Raw genomic sequence first — 25,728 nt, 5'->3', positions numbered from 1 at the left:
CCTGAAAAAAAGAAAAAGAGAGAGGGGGCGAGAGGGAGGAAAGGGGAGAGGGAGAAACAGAGAGAGAGCTTTCGAACTGCTAGGTTGGTAGAAGCTGGGACAAGTAACGGGAGCTCACTCCATTACAGGGCGCTAGGGATTTGAACCGCCGAACTGCTGACCTTTCTGATCGACAAGGTCAGTGTCTTAGCCACTGAGCCACTCTGCGTCCCTCTAAATGGTAAAAGGTACTGAGCGAGAAAGCAGATGATGAGTTCTAGCCCTGCCTTAGGCATGAAAGCCGGGTCGGTGACTTTGGGTCAATCACCAGCTGGCTATGAATTCTAGTCCGCCTTAGACATAAAAGGCAGCTGGGTGATTTAGGGCCAATCACCAGGAGCCTGTGAGTTCTAGTCCTGCTTTAGACATGAAAGGCAGCTGGGTGACTTTGGATCAACCATTAGGAGACTGTGAGTTCTAGTTCTGCCTTAGGTGTGAAACCTGCCTGGGTGATTTAGGGCCAATGACAAGGAGACTGTCAGTTTTAGTCCTGCCTAAAACATAAAAGGCAGCTGGGTGACTTTAGGCCAATTATCAAGAGATTCTGTGTTCTAATCTGGTCTTAGGGATGAAGCCTGATTGGATGACTTTGGGAAAAATCACTACGAGATGGTGGGGTTCTAGGCCCACCTTAGCTGTGGAAGCGAGCCGAGTGACTTAGGACCAGTCATTCTCTTTCATCCCAGCCCATCTCACAGGGGGGCTGTTGAAGGGGAAATAGGAGAAGGAAGGTGTGTTGGATATGTTTGCCTGCTTTGAGTTATTTGTAAAAATAATAAAGGTGGGATATAAATGGAAATGGGAAGAAGGGAAGAAGGAAGGAAGAAAAAGGAAGGAAGGAAGGAAGGAAGGGAAGGGAAGGGAAGGGAAGGGAAGGGAAGGGAAGGAAGGAAGGAAGGAAGGAAGGAAGGAAGGAAGGAAGGAAGGAAGGAAGGAAGGAAGGAAAAATAGATGAGGGAATGAAGGAGGTGAGGAGAAGGAAAGAAGGGAGGGAGGAAGGAAAGGAGATAGAAAGATAGATGATAGATGATCGATAGATCGATAGATCGATAGATAGATAGATAGATAGATAGATAGATAGATAGATAGATAGATAGATAGATAGATAGATAGATAGATAGATAGATAGATAGATAGATAGATAGATAGATAGATAGATAGATAGACAGACAGACAGAGAGACAGACAGACAGACAGACAGATAGATAGATAGATAGATAGATAGATAGACAGACAGACAGACAGACAGACAGACAGATAGATAGATAAATAAAGTTCCTATGCAGATCAGACCTCCATTCTGCCCCTAAGGGAACAATATTTTGGCTCAGCAAGACACAAAATGGTGGGGAAGTCCCATTATTTGCATCCTCAAGATGGCAGCGATGATAAAAATCGCCTTCCTGGGACACTTTTCATCACTTCTGGGGCTTCCTCCACTTCTTGTGTTCAGAAAAGGCCTCTGTCCACACCCAGAAGCCTTTCCTGGTTCCTGAACGTGTCGGGGATTCCCTGAGAAGTTGTGCCAAATGAACCCACCCAGCCGTCTCCTCTATCCTTTAAGTAGAGCCTTCTTTCATTTACTTTCCTTAACTTCTCAAAGCAGCTTTGAAGCTGGGCTGCCTGCAGCGATGAAGTGAAACCTCCTTTCAATGCTTTTGCGCTGCTCTACAAGCTCTCGCCTTCTGTGGCCTGGAAGAGTTTATGCGAAGGAACCCTACAGACATCAAACTGCAAAGGCTGCCTCTCGTTATTAACTCAAATGTCTACTTAACTCCGGTCTCCGGCAGGGATCAGAAAAAATATATACCCCTGGAAATCAAGATATAATAAGTAAAACTCTGGAGGCTTGCTCTTTATCCAGAATAACAGAATAACAGAGCTGGTGGAAGGGACCTTGGAGGTCTTCTAGTCCAGCTCTCTGCCCAAGCAGGAGACCCTGTACCATTTCAGACAAGTGACTGTCCAGTGTCATCTTAATAACCTCCAGTGATGGAGCACCCACAACTTCTGGTGGCAAGCTGTTCCACTGGTTTATTCTCACTACCTGAAAATAAAACCCTGTCTTACTTTTTTTTTTGCCACCAAAAAAGTCACCAGGCCTTATTTTGGGGGAGGGATGTCATCCACTGACTAACCTCACTTGCATGCATCAGCCCCAGCCTCCTTTTCACTTTCAGAGGCCTTCAGGAATTTCTTCTGCGGCTGGCAAGTCTTTCCTGAAGGCCTCTGCACCTGGTAACAGAGCTCTGGATCGATCCAGAGCTTTGTTATCAGCTACAGAAGCCTTCAGGGAAAGCTTTGCCAGCCTTGCCGGCTGCAGAAGAAATGGGCCGGCAAGGCAGGTGTCGGGGTGTGCAAGGCCTGGCTACAACTATCCAAAGGTAAGTATTAGGACATCTCCACCCCCTGCACCCCCACCCTAGCTTAATTTTTACCCGTCTACTCTGGAGTGGTTGGGATCTTAATTAGGGCTTATTTGGGGGGGGGGTAGGGCTTATATTGAGTACACATATAAAAATCAAGCTAGGACTTACTTTCAGGGTAGGTTGTATTTTTGGGGAAACAGGGTATCGGGAAATAGGGTTAATTGGCAGTGTCCAAAAAGTTATTACTCAGGTTGATATACTCAGGTTTTACTAGGCTACAGGTAATCCTCAATTTACAACCATAATGGAGCCTGCCCATCACAGTCATAAGTTGTAATGGTTGTAAAATGAGCAGATCACGTGATTTACCACTTTATTAGTATTTATTAGAATAGGGGAAAAAAAATGTAAGTATAGTAGACGAGATGAGAGTATTTGAATTAATTTAGCTGAAATGGATCTTACAGACTGTCAAAAAGGATACTGTTTGCTTTTAGACGTATCCCTTTCCTCTCTTACTCTTTTCTTTCCCTCTTTTTTCTTCTACACTCTTTACTCTCTTCTTTCTCCGGTTTGCTAGCCTGGATGTTCTTTTTATTTTCTTTTTCTGTATGCATTGTCAATATGTTTTTAATTGTAAATTCAATAAAATTTATTTTTTAAAAAAAAAGAATAGGGGAAAAGAAAAGAGCTGTGGAGGCACAGCGGTTAGAATATGGCAGGCTGTTTCCGATTTATATTGCAGGCTATTTCTGCTGACTGCCAACTGCCAACAGTTCAGCGGTTCGAATCACACCGGCTCAGGGTTGACTCAGTCTTCCGTCCTTCTGAGGTGGGTAAAATGAGGACCCAGATTGTTGGGGGAAATAAGCTGACTCTGTAAACCGCTTAGAGAGGACTGTAAAAGCACAGTGAAGTGGTATATAAGTCTAAGTGCTATTGCTACAAAATAAATAAATAAAGGGAAAATAAACAAAAGGTGGAAAAGAAGAAGCAAAACAGAAAGAAAACACGGAATTATGATTTTAGCCCTTCTTCCTATTGAATAATTGCTCTCTTATTCTTTCCCCATCCTTTTTAATCCCCAAATCCATAAATCGTACAATACATTTCTTTTCCAACTGAGGAAGGCTAACTTTTAGGCCAAAGGAATCTCAAACTGTCAGCAGTAGCGTAGCTAGATAATTTTAGACCAGCGATAGTGAAACTTTGAAGCTCAGAGGGTCAAAAATTTGGAAAACGTGTAACTTGACCCTGCTTACAGGTCATCCCCAGTATAGGGGTTCCTGCTTGAGCAGTGGGTCGGACTAGAAATCTTCTAAGGTCCTTTCAAACTCTGTTATGACTATACGCCACGGTGCACAGCTCACAGTTGCTTTCCCCCCAAAGTGATACCTATTTATCTACTTGCATTTGCATGCTTTCAAAACTGCTAGGAGGAGCTGAGGCAAGAATGGGAGCTCACCTTGTCTTGCACGCCCGGGTCTCAAATCCAGCCTGCCAGTTTTCCGGCTGGAAAGCTCAGCGTCTTCAACCCCTGAGCCATCGCGCAGAGCCGTCTCTTCTTACCTTTGCTGTAATAGTTCTTCCGGATGGACTCCAAGGTCTTGTTCTGCTTCTCCTCTGCTTGGAAATGTTTCGCGTGCTCTCCTGACGCCGGCTGCCCGGGGTCCCTCACCACTTTGACCTGTTCCGCTTTCAGGGCGATGGCCTGCTCCAACAGGCCCAGGTTCCCCCGCGTCATCATATCGTACATCTCAGATTCGTCGGTCACGGTGGACTTCTGAGAGTGAGTGTCGTCATCCTTTTCATCGTCCGACCTGACCTCCACAATGACAGAATATTCCGGCTTGGGGTTGACCGCCTGTCTTTCACAGTGAGTTTGGGGGCTATCCTGAGAAGTGTGAGGCACTTCTTGACAGAGGACATCAGCCATCACTTCCTCTTCTTCCTCCTCTTCGTATTCTTCTTCTTCCTCTTCCTCCTCCTCTTCCTCCTCGCCTTCTTCTTCTTCTTCTTCTTCATCATGGTCTTCTTCTTCTTCTTCCTCCTCCTCCTCCTCGTCTTCTTCCTCCTCTTTTTGGAGCTTGCACGAGTCCTCACAGCTCGCCTCATCCTCCTGATGTTCTAGGCACAAATCACTGCTCCTTTCGCTGGTGACCTCAATCACTTCTTCTGCATCTTCTGTATGGATGATGATCTCCTTTTCGCATTCCTCCTCAACTGCTTCTTCCTCTTCTTCTTCCTCCTCCTCCTCCTCCTCCTCTTCTTCCTCCTCCTCCTCCTCTTCTTCTTCTGTTGCTCCTTCGCAGAGCAAGTGCATGGTGTTTCCTCCGCTGCTGGAGACCTCGCCTTCGCTTTCCGACACAGGCCGTTTAGAGACGACAGTTTCTTCTGTTCTTTGGCCTGGATTGAAAAAGAGAGCGATTTCTTGAAAATGGTTGTGGGTACAATTGGGGGTGGGGGGTGGGGGAGAGGTAAGCGCGTCCCTACTTTTGTATCTGTTGTGTAGTGTGTGAGGCTTTTGCCTGACAAGGGGGATAGCAAGCAGAGGGACAGGCTGGGACATCCTTGGTGCACACTGAGCTTGGTGGTTTTCTTGCAAATGTTTCATGACCCAACTAGGTAACATCATCATTGCTAGAAGGGAGGGGTGTTTGTGGAGTGGAGGAGGGAGGAGGAGGAGGAGGAGGAGGAGGAGGAGGACAATGGGATCTTTGGTGTTCTCTGAACTTGGTGGTTTTCTTGCAAACGTTTCATGACCCAACTAGGTAACATCATCAGTGCTAGAAGGGAAGGACAGTGGGTCCCCAGTGCTCTCTGAACTTGGTGGTTTTCTTGCAGATGTTTCATGACCCAACTAGGCAACATCATCAGTGCTAGAAGGGAGGGTGATTGTGGAGTGGAGCAGGGAGGAGGAGGAGGAGGAGGAGGAGGAGGAGGAGGAGGAGGAGGAGGAGGAGGAGAACAGTGGGATCTTTGGTGCTCTCTGAACTTGGTGGTTTTCTTGCAAACGTTTCATGACCCAACTAGGTAACATCATCACTGCTAGAAGTGGGTAGGGCTTGCTCTCACTTGATATTCTAGTGGCTTGCCCTATCAGTGTTGGTGGAAGTAAGTGGTTTAGGAGCCCAATTGAAGAACTTTCAAGATCACTCCCAACAATATGGTACAATCTTCTAGAATTCAGGTAATCCTCGAGTTAACAACTGTTCATTTAGTAACTGTTCAAAGTTAGAAGAACACTGGAAAAAGTGACTGGTGACCGTTTTTCACCCATGGTCACATGATTTACATTCAAATGCTTGCAAATGACTCATGACGGTTACAGTGCCCCAGGGTCATGGTTTTCCCCTTTTGCGACCGTCTGACAAGCAAGGTCCATGGGGAAACCAGATGCACTTCATGTTACTAACTTAATAACTTGCACTGATTGACTTAACAACTGTGGGAAGAAAAGCTGTAAAATGGGGCAAATTTCACTTAAAAAATTTCTCACTTAGCAATACAACTTTTGGGCTCCATTGTGGTCGTATGCCGAGGTCTACCTGTATAAATTGAGAGCAAACTGCATTCCTTACCGGCACTGATGATGTTATGTAGCTGGGTCATGAAACATCTGCAAGAAAACAACCAAGCTCAGAGGGCACCAAAGACCAAAATGTGGCTCCTTTCTTAATTTTCTGAATGAAGAACTTATGGACGTATTATTTAGAGAAGGGGTCTCCAACCGTGGCAACTTTAAGCCTGGAGGACTTCAACTCCCAGAATTCCCTAGCCAGCAAAGCAAAGTTGGCTGGGGAATTCTGGGAGTTGAAGTCCTCCAGGCTTAAAGTTGCCAAGGTTGGAGACCCCTGATTTCGAGGAGCCATTGCAGCTCGTCCTAGACTTAACAACCGTTAGTTTAGTGACTTTTTGAAGTTACGATGGCATCGAAAAAACTGACTTATGACTAGTCTTCATACTTATGACCGTTGCAGCATCCCCTCAGTCATGTGATCAAAATTCAGGTACACCTGGCAACTGGCATGTTCTTAGCAGTTTCCAATCAAGCAAAGTCAACAGGGGAAGCTGGATTTGTTTAACAACCATGCGATTCACTCAATGACTGCAGTGATTCATTTAACAACGGTGGTCCAAAAGGGTCCTTTAAACAAGGCGCAAGTCCCCTTAACAACTGCCTCACTCAGCAACGGAAATGCTTGTTTCCTGGGACTCACTTAAGAACCATCTTGGTTTTTTGCAATGGACATGCTGGATCCACTTCTGGTTGTTACGTCAAGGACTACCAGTACAGTGCTGAGATTATCAGAAGGAACTAAGGGTGGTATTCTACCGGTTTGGACCAGTTCAGGAGAACCGGTTGTTAAAGTTACAGCCAAACTGGTATTTCAACTGACCAGCTGGCCCCACACAGCCCTTTTCCGATAGAGGTAAGTGCAGGGTCCACACGAAGGCTCTGGGAGGGGTGGAAATGGGCCTTCTGGAAGACCAGAAATGGGCCTGTTTCTGGCTTCCGGAGGGCCTCCAGAGCCCGGGGAGGCCATTTTCTCCCTCCCAGAGGCCCAGGGGAAGCCTCTGTACCCTTGGGAGAGCAAAAACTTCCTCCCCCCGGGCTCTGGAGGCCGACCATAAGCCGGAAACAGGAAGTTTCAGTAGGTCCCACCCACCATGGCCCCAGCCACCCAGCAACTGGGCAGTGAAATGGGTTGCTGGGATTTTTGAATCCCACCCCTGGAAGGAGGGACCCCGCACCTTCTTCCGAGGGAGGGCTGCTCGACGCCTCCTTTTGCATCAGGGCTCCTTCCTCATCTTCCTCTTCCAGGGTGCCTTCCGAATCATCCGTCACAGAGTCCTGCTTGGCTTCGGCCTCTTCGCTCCCATCACTGTCCACATTGTAGCCCTCGTCCAGGGTGAGTTTCAAGGGGTGGGATTTCCTCTTGGGCTCCAGGTGCCCTGCTTCTAAGTGCTGAAGTTTCCTCTTCTTCGCCAGCGGGCAGCTTTGTAAACTAGGAGGAAAGCCAAGAGAAAAGAGAAAGAAGAGAGAAAGAGAAAGAGAGGGAAAAGAGAGACAGAAAGAGAGGGGAAGAGAAAGAGAGACAGTGAGAGAAAAACAGAAGCAGAAAGAGAGGAAGAGAAAAAGAGAAAGAGAGAAAGAAAAAGACAGAAACAGAAACAGCAGAGAGAAACAGAAAGAGAGGAAGAAAAGCAAAAGAGAGAAAGAGAAACAAAGAAAGAAAAAGAGAGAAACCGAAAGAGAGGGGGAGGAAGAGAGACAGAGAAACAGAAACAGAAAGAGAGGAAGAGAAAGAGAAAGAGAAAAAGAAAAAAGAGAAAGAGGGAAACAGAGAAACAGAAACAGAGGGGAAGAGAAAGAGAAAAGGAGAGAGAAAGAGAAAGAAAAGAAATAAAGAGAAAGAAGAGAATGAGAGAAAGAAAGAAAGAAAGAAAGAAAGAAAGAAAGAAAGAAAGAAAGAAAGAAAGAAAGAGAGCATAAGAGAAACCACTCAACGCAATGTGATAGAAGCAGGTGTCTACATAACCATATGACCATTTCCTAGTGCTATTATTTGGATGGAAGCTCAGAATTATAACTACTGTATATAAATAGCATGTAAGAGTTCATATTATCCCCTAATATTCTCAGCATGATTTGGTTGATGACCAACTGAATATTCAAGGTGTGCATTTTCCACATGATAAAGAGTTTTCAGGTTATATATTATAATTCAACTTTCTGGGTCATCCTCATCTGGGCCACCTTGAACCAGTTCTTATGAGAATGCAGATTCTTCCAGGAAACTGGAAGCATCAATCAAAGGCACTTTTATTACTGAAAACAGATATTCAAGGAGGCCCCTTTTCTGCTGATCATGACAAGTTATAAGGTGGTACTACAGCTCACTGTCTCCTGGTGATTGGCCCAAAGCCACCCAATGGCTTTCATGCCTAAGGTGGGACTAGAATTCACATTCTCCTGGTGATTGGCCCAAAGTCACCCAGCCAGCTTTCATGCCTAAAATGGGACTAGAACTCACAGTCTCCTGGTGATTGGCCCAAAGTCACCCAATGGCTTTCATGCCTAAGGTGGGACTAGAACTCACAGTCTCCTGGTGATTGGCCCAAAGTCACCCAATGGCTTGCATACCTAAGGTGGGACAGTCTCCTGGTGATTGGCCCAAAGTCACCCAATGGCTTGCATACCTAAGGTGGGACTAGAACTCACAGTCCCTGGTGATTGGCCCAAAGTCACCCAGCCGGCTTTCATGCCTAAAATGAGACTAGAACACACAGTCTCCTGGTGATTGGCCCAAAGTCACCCAATGGCTTGCATACCTAAGGTGGGACTAGAACTCACAGTCTCCTGGTGATTGGCCCAAAGTCACCCAGCCAGCTTTCATGCCTAAAATGAGACTAGAACTCACAGTCTCCTGGTGATTGGCCCAAAGTCACCCAGCCAGCTTTCATGCCTAAAATGAGACTAGAACTCACAGTCTCCTGGTGATTGGCCCAAAGTCACCCAATGGCTTGCATACCTAAGGTGGGACTAGAACTCACAGTCTCCTGGTGATTGGCCCAAAGTCACCCAGCCAGCTTTCATGCCTAAAATGGGACTAGAACTCACAGTCTCCTGGTGATTGGCCCAAAATCACCCAGCCGGCTTTCATGCCTAAAATGGGACTAGAACTCACAGTCTCCTGGTGATTGGCCCAAAGTCACCCAGCCGGCTTTCATGCCTAAAATGGGACTAGAACTCACAGTCTCCTGGTGATTGGCCCAAAGTCACCCAATGGCTTGCATACCTAAGGTGGGACTAGAACTCACAGTCTCCTGGTGATTGGCCCAAAGTCACCCAGCCGGCTTTCATGCCTAAAATGGGACTAGAGCTCACAGTCTCCTGGTGATTGGCCCAAAGTCACCCAATGGCTTTCTTGCCTAAGGTGGGACTAGAACTGACAATCATTCAGTGATTGACCCAAAGTCACCTAACTGATCACAAAAATTGGCCATCAATTCAGAAGATGGTTTGGTGTTCTGAGCCTCCTTGCTGAAGAATTCAGTGAAGGTGACTGAGATGGCAGTTAGAATTAGAGATGCCAAACGGACACCCAAAACTCACCTCCTGTGTCTCGCGTACTTTCCTCGAATGTGTCCTGATCCATTGCATCCTGGAGTGGGACAGCTGTGTGAAGAGGGTGACACACACAAGCCAGAAATAAAAGCGGGCATAATTTCCAAGGCAGGGGGTGGGTGGGGGAGGAAGAAGAGGGAGAAGGAACCAAGTCAACTCAACCTCAAGTAGTCCTCGACTTACGAAAGTTGAGTGACCTTTCAAAGTTACAAAGGCACTGGAAAAAAAGTGAATTACGAGTGTTTTTCACGCTTACAACCTGTCCAGGATCCCCATGGACATGTGATCACAATTGAGATAACAATAGTAACCATATAGTAGGATAATATTTTTAATGAATTATAACTTTTATTATTCATATATATAAGGTAACAAGGTTGTAATGTTATAAGTGATATTATTGGCTAAAAGAAAATATATTTGTGTAAAAATGAGATGTTAGAGGGAAGAGAACATACAGAAAATAAAATAGATAAAACAGTGGCAAATGTAATACTGGGGAGGTATAATAGGGGAAATATAAATTAAGATTAAATCTTGAATGGTCCATGAATGGTAGGAATAGATTAAATTGTAAACATGGTGAGCATAAGAAATATATGATCAAGGAAGTTAGAGATTGATTAGAATGATTTTAATGAATTAAATATTTTGTTATCCACTTGTGTAAGGTATATCAGGATATATTGTTATATTGTTGGCTAAAGAAAAGAAGATGGAAAATATATTTGTGTAAAAATGAGAAGTTAGACAGAGGAAACGCACAGAAAATAAAATATATGTAATAATATTGGAAAGGGGATTTGATGGTGGATGGTATAAATTAAGATGAAATTTTGATTGATTAATGAAATGATAGGAATAGATTAAACTGTAAGCATGTTGAATTTAAGTATATGATCAAGAAAGATGGAGATTGATCGATATAAAATAATTTATGAGAATATAAAGAAGAAAATTTGGTAATAGATAATGATGTGATCTTAGCTGTATTTGTGACTATGGATATGACTGATTTAAAATGTAAAACACCTGGAACCACGCTGTTCTCACAAAGATGTATTTAAATAATTAAAAACTAAAAAACTTTTTTTAAAAAAAAGATAACAATAGCACCAAACTTATATACCGCTTTATAGCCCCCTCTAAGCGGTTTACAGAGTCAGCCTATTGTCCCCAACAATCTGGGTCCTCGTTTTACTGACCTCGGAAGGAAGGAAGGCTGAGTCAACCTTGAGCTGGTCAGGATCAAACTGCTGGCAGTCGGCAGAGTCAGCCTACAATCCTGCATTCTAACCACTGTGCCACCTCGGCTCTATACATATGTGTGGCAATTGGCCTGACTTACAACAGTTCGTTTAGCGACCGTTCAAAGTTACAATGGCACTGAAAAAAGTGAATTGTGACCATTTTTTCACACTTACAACTTTTGAAGCATCCGCACCCCGATCAAAATTCAGAACGCTTGGCAACTAACTGACTCATATTTATGACGGTTTGCAGTTATGACCTCTGCAGCATCGCCATAATCATGTGATCAAAATTCAAATTCTTGGCAGTTGGTTCGTAGTTATGACCGTTCTTGGGTCCCAAAGTCACATGATCCCCTTTTGAGACCTTCTGATAAGCACAGTCAATTGGGGAAGCCAGATTCACTTAACAACCGGTTTACTAACTTAACCAATGCAACGATTCACTTCACAACAGCGGCAAGAAAAGTTGGGCAGAACTCATTTAACAAATCATCTCATGTAGGGACATAAATTTTGGGCTCAATTGTAGTCCCTTTTTGCAATCTTCTGATAAGCCAAGCCAATGGGGAAGCCGGATCCACTTAACAACCATGTTTCTAACTTAACTACAGTGGTGATTCACTTAAAAACTATGGCGAGAAAGGTTGGTAAAACGGGGCAAAACTCAACCACCGTCTTACTTAGCAACAGAAATGTTGGGCTCAGTTGTGGTCGTAAGCCGAAGACTACCTGTACATGGATGACAGAGAGCACCTGAAGGCGCCAGGTGCCTTGGAAAGTAAAGTGATGCCTAGAAGCATCTCGGAGAAGAGAATGAATTCCCTTTCGACATTTCCTCGGCTGCTTTCGATTTCAAAAGAGGGAAGGCAGCGGCTTTGTGATTTGCTAAAAATTAATGAAATGAGTCACCCTATTTAATTAAATGAAGGGCTCATTATAGTTTTATGAGTGTGTTTAATTAAAGATTTGCATATGTAAGAGCAGGCCTTTTAAAAGGAAGCAATTCCCACACTTAGGCTTTCACAGCCGGGGAATTTTATTTTATTTATGTGTTATAGTTTCTCTCTCTCTCTCTCTCTCACACACACACACAACAAAACCACACACACACACATACACACAAAGCCCCCCGCCCATGTCATATTACTCAATCACATGGATTTTCTACGCCTTCCTACGATCAACAATGGTGAAATAACAGATAACATCATCAGAGTTGTAGGTCATCTAGTCCAACCCCCCCACCCAAGCAGGAGACCCTACACCGTTTCTGACAAATGGCAGTCCAATCTCTTCTTGGAAGTGTCAAGTGATGGCGCTCCCACAACTTCCGAGGGCAACTTCTGTTCCATGGGTTGATTGTTCTCACTGTCAGAAAGTTTCTCCTTATTTCCAGGTTAAATCTCTCTGTGTTCAGTTTCCATCCATGATTCATTGTCTGGCCTTGGAAAATAGCTTGACCCCTTCCTCCTCTCTGTGGCAGCCCCTCAAATATTGGAATACTATTATCATGTCTCCCCTGGTCCTTCTCTTCACTAGACTAGCCAGGCCCAGTTCCTGCAACCATTCTTCATATGTTTTAGCCTCCAGTCCCCTAATCATCCTGGTTGCTCTTCTCTGCACTTTTTCTAGAATCTCAACATCTTTTTTATAGCGTGGTGGCCAAAACTGGATGCAGTACTCTAGGTGTGATCTTACTAAAGCTTTATAGAGTGGTATTAGTACCTCACTTGATCTCGACTGTATCCCTCTGTTAATGAATAAATTGCATTCTTTGCTTAACTTCTGATTTTTGGGGGAATGGATTTCCGCGAATGTAGTTTTGAGATCGTCCACTCTGCAGATAGTCCTGGACTTATGACTGTTCGTTCAATCTGTTTGAAGCGACGACAGCCTCGGGAAACTCACAGTTATGACCATTGTACTATCCTCACCAGTGGTGGAATTCAGAAATTCCCACCATTGGTTCTGTGGGTGTGGCTTGGTGGGCGTGGCTGCAGGGGTGGGATTGCATGCCTTGCACGCCTCGCACAATCCTGCACGTGCACGCACCAAATGCATGCTTTGTGCACGCCTTAAAACAGTAAAAACTAAGCTACTGCGCCTCTCAGCTGTTTAGCATAGGAATCTGCTCTGCCACAACAAACAGCTGAGAGGTTAAAAAAGGACGAAGGAGCAGAGGGAGGCAGGTGGGCCCAACTGCAGAGTGTCAGAGAGACTCTGAATGAACCAGTTCTCTGCCAGCTGATTTTTGGCGCTACAGGTATGCCAGAACTGGGACGAACCGGTAGAATACCACCACTGATACCCATGATCATGTGATCCACAATTCTTGGCATTGTTGTGGTTTGTTGACAGCTGGTGCAGACGGCAGCGGAACTGGACAGTGGAGAAGAATGGGGACCAGTCTGGGAGTCCGGGGAGGACTTGGATGAGGGTCCTGCATCCGATGCAGAGATGGGGCCAGGACCATCTGGGAGTGGGGTGCTGCCTCCGGAGTCTGGCAGCAGCGAGGCAGAGGACCCAGGGGAGCCTGTTCCCAGTGTGCGTATGCACAGAGCTGCTAGAAGTCAAGAGTAACTGAAACAAAAGGGGCGATTCGAGAGTAAGTCTGGGAAGTGATTGCTCCTCCCATAAAGGATAAAAGTCAGACCTCAATGACTAAACCTTTGCAGGAAGCAAAGTAGTTCGATCGGTTCCGAGTCATCCTTGAAGCTCTGTGTACTTCGGTTGGTTGCTTTTATAGTTAATTGGATACTTCTGTTTTTGGCAGCATTCCACCGAACTGAAAGGCGTGTGCTTATCTTGGGGGACTGTTTATAATGAGTTCTGGCTGGGAATGAAAGCAATTTGCAGCGTTGCAGTAAAATAGCTTTTTCTTTTAAAACAAGTTTGGGAATAACTACGATTTACAAAGCCTGGGTCAGAAAAGGCGCTGGGTTTGTATTTAAGACTGGTTCCAACTTCTTGTTATCAGGATTTGCAACCTTTTTTGTTAGTTCCTGGGAAAAGTGAATTTGCATAACGACGGCTGTATAAAAAAACGGTCCTAAACGGGGTCCAACTTGAATTAACAATGGCAACTACTTGCCGTGAAAATTCCAATGTCAATGGTAACTGTAAGTTGAGGACTGTCTATACCACCAGTCCTCACACTTGCGACCATGGCAGCATCCCCACAGTCACGGGATCAAACTTCAGGTGCTCGGCAACCAACATGTACAGGTAGTCCTCGACTTACAACGGTTCCCTTAGCGACTGTTTGAAGTTACAACAGCACGGGGAAAAAGTGAGTTATGACTGTTTTTCACACTTATGACCATTTCAGCATCCCCGTGTGGTGATGTGATTTACGTTTGGATGCTTGGCAACTGACTCACACTTATGACAGGTGCAATAACCTGGCACCATGTGATCCCCTTTTGCGGGCTTCTGACAAGCAAAGTCAATGGGGAAGCCAGATTCACTTAACAACTGGGTGACTAACTTAACAACTGCAATGATTCACTTAACAACGGTGGCAAGAAAAGTAGTAAAAAACTCACTTAACGAATGTCTCACTTAGCAATATAAAATTTGGGCTCAATTGGGGTCATAAGTTGAGGACTACCTGTATTTTTGACAGTTGCAGCTTTGGGTCATGTGATCACCCTTTGCCACCTTCCCAGCTGTTTTCCCACAAGCAAAGTCAATGGGGGAAACTGGACTCCCTTCATGACCACCTGATTCTCTTAACAACTGCAGTGGGTCACTTAACAATCGTTGGGAGAAAAAATAAAATAAAATCGGGGATGACTCACTTAACAACTGCCTGGCTTAGCAATGGAACCATTGGGGACCATAAGGTGAGGACTACCTGTTTTCCAGAGGAAGCCATGAGTGACTGGATGCCAGATGAAACCACAACTGCTCAGAATTTGGCACAGATGGTCCTCGACTTACGATCACAATTGAGCCCAAAATGTATGTTGCTAAGCGAGAAAGTCAAGTGAGTTTTACCCCACTTTATTCCTTCCTTCCATCTTTCCTCCCTCCCTCCCTCCCTCTTGCTTGTTTCCTCCCTCTTCCTTCCTTCTTTCCTTCCCTCCCTCCCTCCCTCCCTCTTCCTTCCTTCTTTCCTTCCCTCCCTCCCTCTTCCTTTTTTCTTCCCTCCTTCCCTGTCTTCCCTCCCTCCCTCTTCCTTCCTTCCTTCCTTCCTTCCTTCCTTCCTTCCTTCCTTCCTTCCTTCCTTCCTTCCTTCCTTCCTTCCTTCCTTCCTTCCTCCCTCCCTCCCTCCCTCCCTCCTTCCCTCTTTCCTTCCTTCATCCCGTCCTTTTCCTCCTTCCCTCCCTCCCTTCCACTAAACGGATTGTTGTAAGTCAAGAACTCCCCATAACATCTAAATTGCAGATTTCAATCAATCAATCAGAACAGAACTGGACGGGCCTTGGCAGGGTCTTCTACTCCAAACCCCTATCCAAGCAAGACACCCCATACCATTCCAGACAAGTGACTGTCCGATCTCTTCTTAAGAACCTCCAATGACGGGGCATCCACAACTTCTGGAGTCAAGCTGTTCCACTAATTATCCTCATGGTTAAGACGTTTCTCCTTAACTCCTTAATTTAAGAATCCGCCAGGTATTCCTGAAAACACCCCCGCTTCTCAGGGTTCATGGAGCACGTTCAAATCCTGCGGGTCGAATAAGCGAGATTATTTTCCTTCCTCATTAGAAAACTCCAGGCGTCAAAGAGCAATTGGAAGCTCCCCGGTCCAACTTCCTATGGTGTTTCTACTTTGAGGAACAGGCTGTTATGGAGATTACCGGGTGCACGGCCTGGCCTGCCTTTTATTGTCGAACACATCAGCAGAGGTGGCAATTGATGCCAGTGACATATTTCAGGGGCAGCCTGGTTACGCACAGCCATCGCTGCAGCTGTCCCCTAACTGCCTGATTAGCTGGACAATTAATCGACTAATTGAAGCCCAGGCTGTGCCCGTGACAAAAGCGGAGGAGGAGGCGATGGAGAAAGACACGAACCATTTACGAGAAAGGGACGGGGGGGGGCGGCGGAGGGGGCGCGTGCGTTCCAAGCATGCCGAGAAATTGGCGGTGGCTACACTTGTAAACACAGCGGGGTGTGGAGGAGAGGGTAGGATCTGGAAGCAGGCAAGCAGATGGAGTCACCTCTGTAGCCAGGTGCCACGTTGAAAAATCCGCCCTGCTTTGTAAAGAAACCGGCCTCTCTTGGGCGGAGGGTGAGACCATTTTGGAATTGAAGGAGCCCCTCTTCTTTTGAGGGGTTGCCACAAAGAAGCGGGGAGGGTCAGCCTATTTTCTAAAGCACCAGAAGGCAGGACGAGAAACAATGGAATACGGCTATCGTGTCACTTCTGATCCTTCTTCTCTCTACTTCAGACACTGGCGATCATGTTGGCGATCCTATTTTTATCAACAGCGGCATGAAAAAGTGCTGCTGAGTTTTGTCCAAACTGGTCCCTTTAGATTTTGAAGGCACAATGTTCTTCTTCTTCCTGGACCTTATTTGCCTTCAATCTTTCCCTGGAGGATTAAGCGAAGGACGCCATATTTTTCCGGATGTCGCATCCCATGTCCGAAATAGTCTAACTTTCACTTTTTAAATGGTTTCGATGATTTCCCTTGGCTTCCCCAGGTGGCTTATCACCTCCTCATTTCTGATTTTGTCAACCCAACTTATATGTAACAGCTGTACATAAATCCACATTTCAAATGCTTCTGGTCCCTTCAAGAGGCTTTCTGTCGGAGACCAACCCTGTTTTTCTGGATGTTTTAGGCCCAATAAATGGCCCGAAAATGGCCTAATAAACAGACTGGAAATGGCCTGAAAAGCAAGCCGAAAAATAAGCCAGGGCAGAATCAGCCAGTGGTGGGATTTACTGGTTCACCAAACTGCACAGAATCTTAACTACCAGTTCGCCCAAACCGGTGCAAACCGGCAGCAGCCCACCTCTGCATCACACGTCTGAAACATTTTAACTTTTGCTTTTTAATGGTTTTAATGATTTCCCTTGGCTTTTCCCAGGTGGCTTATCACCTCCTCATTTCTGATTTTGTCAGCCCAGCTTATACATAACAGCGGCCTGTAAATCCACATTTCAAATGCTTCTGGTCTCTTCAAGGGGCTTTCTGTCAGAGACCAACTCTCCAATCCATAGAGCAGGATAGAAAAAGTGTAGCATCTGACAAGCCTGATTTTCAACCTTAGGCTTATGCCGTGTCTGCAGAAGACCTTTTTCATTTTGAAGAATGCTGTTCGAGCTTTCTCTATCCTCGTCTTTAGTTCCGTGGTCATGTTCCAGCTTTCATGTAAATTAGAACCGAGTGATGTGATCCTTTCAACTTTTTCTAGTGGCATTCCTTCCGAAATTATCGGTGGTAAAATTAATGGGTTGTTTGATGATGATGACCATAATCTTAGTTTTTGAGGTGTTAAGCTTCAAGCCGTATTTTTCAGATATTTTTGTGACTCTTTTCTCTAGACCAGCCAAACCCTTGTCTTCAAAAGAAGATCAACTAAGATGATTAAAGGCCTGGAGACAAAAAAATTATGAAGAACGGTTGCAAGAATTGGATATGGCCAGTTCTAGAGAAAAGAAGAACTAGGGGTGACATGATAGCAGTATTCCTCTATTTGTCGGGCCACCACAAAGGAGGTGGGGGTGTCAACTTATTTTCCGAAGCAGGACAAGAAACAATGGGTAGAAATTAATCAAAGAGAGAAGCAACCTGGAATTAAGGAGAAACTTCCTAATAGGGAAGACAGTTAACGACGTGCCTTGAGAAGTTTCGGTGCTTCATCACTGGAGGCTTTTAAGAAGAGACTGGACAGCCATTGGTGTGAAATGGTAAGGTTTCCTTCTTGAGCAGGGGTTATTCTGGGTCTGTGTCACAGAAGGTCCTTCAAAGGGATGGTGAAGGGCCTCAAGCCACAACCCAAGCTAAGAAAACTGTGGACAGTACAGTAGCCTTCAGAAATGTGGCCTTTTTAGTTTCTTTATTGTCATTGCACCTCGTACAACCAAATCAAACACCATCTTCAGTGCACATCATGACCATGAAAATAAATACAAACACACATCCTTCACACTCCACACATTGAATTGAAAACCCTCCGACACCGCACCAACACTGCACTATACAGTAGAATTCAACAGAGCCCTGGGATAGAAGCTGTTTTTTCAGCCTATTTGTCCTTGTTTTTATTATTCTGTACCGTCTGCCAGATGGTAATAGTTAAAAAAAAAGTGGGGTGCCCAGGATGAGATGGATCTTTAAGAATGTTTTGAACTTTCTTAAGGCAGCGGGAGCTATAAAAGCTCTTCCAAAGAGAGGAGAAGGCAACCCATGATCTTCTGGGCAATGACATTAACCCTCTGGAGCGCTGTCCTATCTGCATCTGTGCAATTGGCAAACCATACAGAGGTGCAGTAAGTTAAGAAACTCTCTATGGTGCAGCGGTAGAAGGTCACCAGCAGTTTCTAGGTGTGTTCAGTCTCTGCAGGTCATACTCGATCTACAACTATTCGTTTAGTGACCGTTCAAAGTTACACTGAAAAAACACCGACTTAACTGTTCGCACACTGGCCCCCATGGCAGCTTTCCCACGGTCCCATGATCAAAATTCAGGCAACATTGGCAACCGGCATGTATGTAGTATTTGCATCATCCCAGGGCTGCATGATCGCCGTTTGCATCCTCCCCACCTGGCTTCTGAACACAAAGCCAATGGAGGGAGCTGGATTCACTTAATGACCTCATGATTCATTTAACAACGGTAGCCATTTGCTTAAGAAATGCGACAAGAACCGTCACATCCCTTAGCAGGTCTAATGGAGATCAGATCTAAGATATTGTTCCTTACCTCAATTCCTGCCCGATGAGTTCTGTTGGTACTGCAGGGGCAACAAAGAAGAAGAGAAGAAAACAGGGTCAAAGAGAAAGAAGATTAAGGCAGGTTTGGCGGAAAAAAATCACTCAATGGCACTGGAAAAAGGGAGTTTACGACTGTTTTTCACACTTACGACTGTTGTGGCTTCCCCGTGGTCACGCGGATGCTGGGCAACCGTCTCCCATTTAGGATGGGTTGCAGTGTCCCGGGGTCATGGGATCGCCTTTAGCGACCTTCAAGCAAAGTCAATGGGGAAGCCAGGTCCCCCTTAACAGCCGTGTTGCTAACTTAACAAATGCAGTGATTCACTTAACAACGGGGCCAAGAATGGTCGTAAAATGGGGCAAATGTCTCCCGTAGCAATATAGATTTTGGTTGAGGACTACCCATACTGAGGCAGCATTTTTTTTTGCAAATCTTACGGTCTGAACACTCTGTTCCGCTTTCCTCCCCCAGTTGAATAATTAACAATTAACATTTCTGGAAAATACTGTCCCTGCCTTTATGGTTTAGGAGCATGGTAATTGGACCAACAAAGGGATCATGCCCTTCTTGTGGCAACAGGATTCAACTACTTATTTAGATGAATGACCCTCTATAGCTCCTATGGATTTGAGGTTAATTTGTGGCAGCTTCTGGGACAGCAAACTGAAATATTTTCAGGCTCTCTTGCCTGATCGGTTTGAATTAGATAATTGATTCCAAATGGGATAGGAGAGGCCTTGATAATGGTGCTTTGATCCTGGGCCTATTTTATTTCATATATTGTCACTGCAATTCTGCAATGATGAATCTCTCTCTCTCTCTCTCTCTCTCTCTCTCTCTCTCTCTCTGTGTGTGTGTGTGTGTGTCTCTCTCTCTTTCTTTCTCTGTCTCTCATCTCTTCATCTCTCTCTCTCTCTCTATTTATCTACCTACCTATCTCCCTTCTTTCTTCACATCTCCTTCCTTCCTTTTGTCATCCATTTCTTCCTCCCTCCCTTCTTCCCATTTCTTCTTCTTTTAATTTCATTTCCTTCCTTCCTTCTTCCCATTTGCTTCCTTCTTTCTTTTAATTTCATTTCCTTCCTTCCCATTTCCTTGCTCCTTTCTTTTCATTTCCTTCCTTCCTACCTTCTTCCCATTTTCTCGTTTCTTTCTTTTAATTTCATTTCCTCCCTCCCTTCCCATTTCCCCCTTCTTTCAATTTCATTTCCTTCCTTCCCATTTCCTCCTTTCTTTCATTTCCTCCCTCCCTCCCTTTTGCTTTCAAAGCCTGAAAATAAATAGACATCCAACTCAGAGTTAACAACTTATTTCTCCTCCACTCCCCACCCCCATCAGCCTTACGTTCTTCCATGCCATGCCCAGCACTTACTTCCCTTTCCAGCCAAATTCAAAGTCTCAGGCTGTGATAAAAGCAGCCTGTAGTTGTGTAGCAAATCAGGCGTTTATGGCTGTTTTTTTTAAAGAAGAGAAAAGGAGCGAGGGAGGAATTAGAAAACCGACTGGAAAGCTGTCTGTCTGGGTTGAATGGCCATTTGAGTCATTTACCAAAGCAGTCTGTCGGGCATAATTGGGAAGAGGATGTGGCTGTGCACAAACTACACACAAAAACACACAAGGTCTTATCCTCCGGCAGGATAATTCCATTCAGGCAAAATGTGTTTGAACCATCTGCACCCCTGATCCCACGTGGAGAGTCAAACAAAACGCTTACCTCTAATTGCCTTCGACCTTGTTCGCGCTCGTTTATCATCGTTCTCTAAACTCATCTGGAATTCAACAACAACAGGATTCAACATTTTGTTCAATAAAAAGCATTTTACAGTCAAAGTCATGGTGTTTCTCTAAAATTGGGATGGCCCAAAGAAAGTGGGAAAGGCTCAAAGCCAAGGGTCTTCAAACTTGGCAAGTGTAAGACTTGTGGACTTCAACTCCCAGAATTCCTGACCTGAGCTGGGGAATTCTGGGAGTTGAAGTCCACAGGTCTTAAAGCAACCAAGGTTGGATGCCCCTTGAAGTCCACAAATCTTAAAAGGGTCCAAGGTTGAACACCACAAGTCTTAAAATCACCAAGGTTTGAACACTTCTGATCTAAGCAATAACGTTCTCAGAGATCACCTCCACATATGGCTGATAACTTTGGAAATTTTGGAAAAAGTGCAAAGAAACTTTGGAAAAAGTGCAGAGAAGAGCAACTAAGATGATCAGGGGACTGGAGGTTAAAGCATACGAAGAACAGTTGCAGGAATTGGGTATGTCTAATCTAGTGAAAAGAAGGATAACATGATAGCAGTGGTCCAGTATTTGAGGGGCTACCACAAAGAGAAGGAAGTCAACTTATGTGCCAAAGCACCAGAAGGCAATACAAGAAAGATACAACAGCCCTGAAAAAAAGTGACTTTTGACTATTTTTCACACTTATGACCGCTGCAGCATCCCCAAGGTCATGTCATCAAAATTCAGATGCTTGGCAATGGACTCATTTTTATGACGGTTGCAGTGTCATCTGGCCTCCTTTTGTGACCTTCTGACAAGCAAAGTCAATGGGGAAGCCAGATTCACTTAAAAAAACATGTTACTAACTTAACTACTGCAGTGATTCACTTAACAACTGTGACAAGAGAGGGAAAATTCACTTAAACATGTCCCACTTAGAACTTTGGGGATGATGCAATAAATCGAACTATATACCTGTATATAGTTTGTATACACCTCAGTTTTAAATGACGGGAGCCTTCGTTGTGATTGTAACTCTGTATTCCTAGCTGAGATTTAAATAGATTCCTTGCAGAATTGAAAGGTTGATTGACTTCCCAAAAGCAAGGAGAAGCTTATATAGCTAGTTGAGTTACGCTCAACTAACGACTGTAATGGAGCCCAAAATTTATGTTGCTAAGTGAGATATTTGTTAAGTGAGTTTTTCCTCATTTTGCGATTTTTCTTGGCCATTTGTTAAGTGAATCATTGCAGTTCATAAGCCGATTGTTAAGAGAATCTGACTTGGCTTGTCCAAAGGTTGCAAAAAGGAATCACATGACCCTGGGACTCTGCAACCGTCATAAATATGAACCAGTTGCCAAGCTTCCAAATCTTGGGTTACATGTCCATGAGGATGTTGGAATGGTCAAAAGTGTGAAAATGGTCATAAGTCACTTTTTTCAGTAATGTTGTAACTTCGAATGGTCACTAAATGAATTGTTGTAAGTCTGTAGCAACCCTCCCTCCCTTCAACATATGGATGTCAGCAATAGTTGGAATAAATTTATTTCTCAAATATGCAGATATTTGCAGAATGCTCATCAAACATTTGACTTGTACCTTCTACCCTCCTCATCCCCGAGATCTAATTTCAACACTTCATGGTTAATTTTGATATTTGATTTCCACTTTTGATAGCTGTTTGTACTTGACAGCAGCTGTGTCATCTTGTTTTGTCTTTCACAATTTGATAGCTTATTAGAGTTCACCTTGTCACGCTTCCAGAAGGAAAATAATCACAAAAATAATCCAAGGAACCTAACAAAATAATTCTTTGTTCGTTCTTTTTTAGACGTTCACATAAGAGGTTTTTGGTAATCAAAAAGCAAATTTGAATGTTGAACCTCTTGTAAAAAGTTGACAAGGTTTAGAAGGTTTAAGGATATACTTTTGATTCTTGTGGGGCTATTTAGACTAGGCGTCTCCAACCTTGGCTACTTTAAGACTTGTGGACTTCAACTCCCAGAATCCCTCAGCTAGCAAAGCTAGTTGAGGAATTTGGGGAGTTGAAGTCCACAAGTCTTAAAGTGGCCAAGGTTGGAGACCCCTGATTTAGACAGTTCTAAAAGTCTGGTATTGCTGATTTATTTTAGATGTTTTGTTGTCCTCTTTAGTGGAATGCTCACATATATGTTCATGCCTGCAGGAATATTCACATATAGTTCAGAGGTAATGCATTTGATCCACAGCTTAAACAATAGAACAAAGAATAATACAGTTGGAAGGTACCTTGGAGGTCTAAAACCAACCCCCTACTCAAGCAGGAAACCCTATAACATTTCAGACCGTCCAATCTCTTAAAAGCCTCCAGTGATGAAGTACCCACAACTTCCTTAGTATCAGGAAATTTTCCTTTGTGGCAGCCTCTCAAATACTGGAAGACTGCTATCATGTCCCCACTAGTCTATCATTAAGTGTCATACCTTATGATTCTCGACTCCTGGCGAATGTATCTTTTCTTTTAGGTATACTGAGAGTATTTACACCAAGACAAATTCCTTGTGTGTCCAATCACACTCAGCCAATAAAGAATTCTATTCTATTCTATTCTATTCTATTCTATTCTATTCTATTCTATTCTATCCTATTCTTCAAACTAAACAAACCCAATTCCAGCAGCCGTTCTTCATATGTTTAGCCTCCAGTCCCCTAATCATCTTTGTTGCTCTTCTCTGCACTCTTTCAACATCTTTTTTTATATCGTGGGGATCAAAACTGGATATTCCAAGTTTGGTCTTACCAAGGCATTATAAAGCAGTATTAAGTCTTGAATACCGAAGTTAAGATACATAGAAATATGGGCTACAGATCATACTACTGTTAGGTGGATTCTCAGTTGGCTGATGGATTATTCCCAATAATCCTTAACTTCAGTTTGGAGGAAAGTATTTATTAGTGACTAGGAGTTGAGACGGTAGTTATCCAGTCTGCAGAGGAGACAAGGATGGTAGGTTTGGCGAATACTTTAAATAAAAAAATGGAGGTTCAGAAAAAAACTAAATTGGGTTTAGTGGTTCAACGGGCATAACATAAAGCTGTGAGCCAGGAATGAGGATACAAGCATTTGGAAGACAGTACATGTTTTTATTTTCTTCTTTTATTTGTCAATATGTATGCTGCCTCAGTTCCTGGAGTAACTCCAGGTTGCTGACATGTTAGCATGAAAACAATCAGAGTAGTAAAACACAAAGATAGGGAAAGAGTGCATACATTGGGTAGCAATTCAAAACACCTCCTCACCGGCAATCCACACTGAGGTAAACAAAGATTAACCTCAAGATTAATACCAGATCAACAAACAGTAAACAAAATCCCAGTCAAGAAATTGCCAATTCAGACAAACAATCAAACAATAAACAACCTACAGCCTAAAAGCAATGGCACTTAGACTTATATACCGCTTCACAGCGCTTGATAGCCCTCTCTAAGCGGTTTATGGAGTCAGCATGTTGCCCTCAATAGTTTGGGTCCTCATTTTACTGACCTCGGAAGGAGGGAAGACTTGAGCCAGTCAGAATCAAACTGCTGGCACTCGACAGAGTTACCCTGCAATATTGCATTCTAACCATTGTGTCACCATGGCTAAACAAGGAACTGCCAAGAATTCTCTCACCAACACTGACAGAACAAACTACTCATCTATAAACAGAGACCAAACCCTACTGCCTTCTAGCCCTGACGATGTTACCTAGTTGGGTAAGGAAACGTCCGCTTGGCATCAAGCACACAATTCGAAATAGGAATAAAGTAGCAGGGAGAAGATCTCTGAATCTTACTGAGTGGTTGCTGGAAAGGTAAAATATTCACAGCTTTACAAAAAGGTTATCAGGTTGGGCTATATGATCCTTAGAGGGAGATGCTATTTCATAGAACAGCCACATGTATTATAAACAAGGATCCTGGTTGATTGCCAGGTAAGTATGAGCTAGCAGCGTTATGCAGCTGGTAAACCGGCAAATGCTGTCTTGAAATGAATTTATTCAAGCGGAGTCCAAATTTGGCAATAATTGCCCTGAACAGATCCCATTTGAAACACAATGGTGTCCTGTAATTATTCTTTATTTAAATATGTCCAGCCTTTATTATTTTTACAAATAACTGAGCTTTTAATTTTAGGTAGCACTCTTTTCTTTTCTTGTTTTCCTTACAATAACCCTGTGAGGTGATTTGGACTAAGAGGGAGGGACTGGCCCAAAACCGTCAAGCCGGCTTTCATACCTAAGGTGGGATTAGACCTCACAGTCTCCTGGTGATTGGCCCAAAGCCACCCAGTGAGCTTTCATACCTAAGACAGGACTAGAACTCACAGCCTCCCACTTTCTAGCCTGATGCCTCAACCACTACGGCTCTTGCTGTTACCTGAGCAGAAAGTTAACTTACTTTAGACCCATTTTCCAAAGGCTGCAGGGCCTGGGAAGAATAGAAGCCCCTAGCAGTCCCTCTTAACTCTTTTTTCAAGCTTATTTATTTATTTATTTATTTATTTATTTATTTATTTATTTATGCAATTATAAGATAACGGGTATAAGTATAAACATAGTTATGAATACATGAAATGGGTACATATAAGAAAAATAAAAGAAACAATAGGACAGGGACGGTAGGCACGTTGGTGCGCTTATGCACACCCCCTAGAGACCTTTTAGGAAAGGGGTGAGGTCAATAGTAGACAGTCTAAGGTTAAAATTTTGGGGGTTTGGGGAAGAAACCACAGTCAGGTAGAGTATTCCAGACATTGACCACTCTGTTGCTGAAGTCGTATTTCCTGCAATCGAGTTTGGTGCGGTTTACCTTGAGTTTGTATCTACCGTGTTTCTCACAAAATAAGGCCGGGCCTTATTTTATTTTTTTTTTGAGCCCCGAAAAAATGGCTAGGACATCTTTTCGGGGGTGAGTTAATTTCTCTCCCCCACCCGCGCACCAGCGCCGTCTCCAACAACAGCGCCTGAATTTTCCCCCCATTCCCGTAACAACAGGAAAAAAAAGATTTTGAGGTACCTGGGAGTGCCGCGTGCTGCATTTTGGTTTAATCCCGAGCGGCTGGGTGGGCGTGAGAAGAGCCGAGTGAGCGTCTCTGCTGCTGCTACCCTTGGTACTCCAGCCTCGGATTCTGCAAGTTTGCAAAGGTGCCGGTGCGCAGCCCGTTCCTGCATTCCAAGTGCCCAGGCCGAGCTGCAGCTGTCCCTCTCTCACCAACGCCATCTCGAACAACAGTGGCAGCAGCGGCGAGAACCGTGGAAGCGTTTCAGCCGTTTCTCAGGTAGGGGAGCTGCCTCCGTAAC

The 25,728-nt window shown here is 44.2% G+C and overlaps 1 protein-coding gene across 3 annotated transcripts in view; it reads right to left on the bottom strand.

Moving 5' to 3' along the window:
• The window catches only part of MYT1 (myelin transcription factor 1), a 160,024-nt gene that overhangs the window by 67,546 nt on the left and 66,750 nt on the right, over nucleotides 1-25,728 (bottom strand). For all 3 annotated transcript variants that reach the window (XM_087928876.1, XM_087928877.1, XM_087928875.1), the window contains exons 3-7: nucleotides 20,403-20,457; nucleotides 18,677-18,707; nucleotides 9,529-9,591; nucleotides 7,164-7,417; nucleotides 3,978-4,814 (exon numbers count right to left, since the gene is read on the bottom strand). In XM_087928876.1, the coding sequence (XP_087785002.1) occupies nucleotides 3,978-4,814; nucleotides 7,164-7,417; nucleotides 9,529-9,591; nucleotides 18,677-18,707; nucleotides 20,403-20,457 (1,240 nt within the window). The remainder of the gene's footprint in view (nucleotides 1-3,977; nucleotides 4,815-7,163; nucleotides 7,418-9,528; nucleotides 9,592-18,676; nucleotides 18,708-20,402; nucleotides 20,458-25,728) is intronic.

The sequence above is a fragment of the Pseudonaja textilis genome, chromosome 3 (assembly GCF_049901715.1).
Source record: "Pseudonaja textilis isolate UNSWEBS1 chromosome 3, rPseTex1.2, whole genome shotgun sequence".
Taxonomy (NCBI): Eukaryota; Metazoa; Chordata; class Lepidosauria; order Squamata; family Elapidae; genus Pseudonaja; species Pseudonaja textilis.
This window is presented reverse-complemented; position numbering and strand designations above follow the sequence as displayed.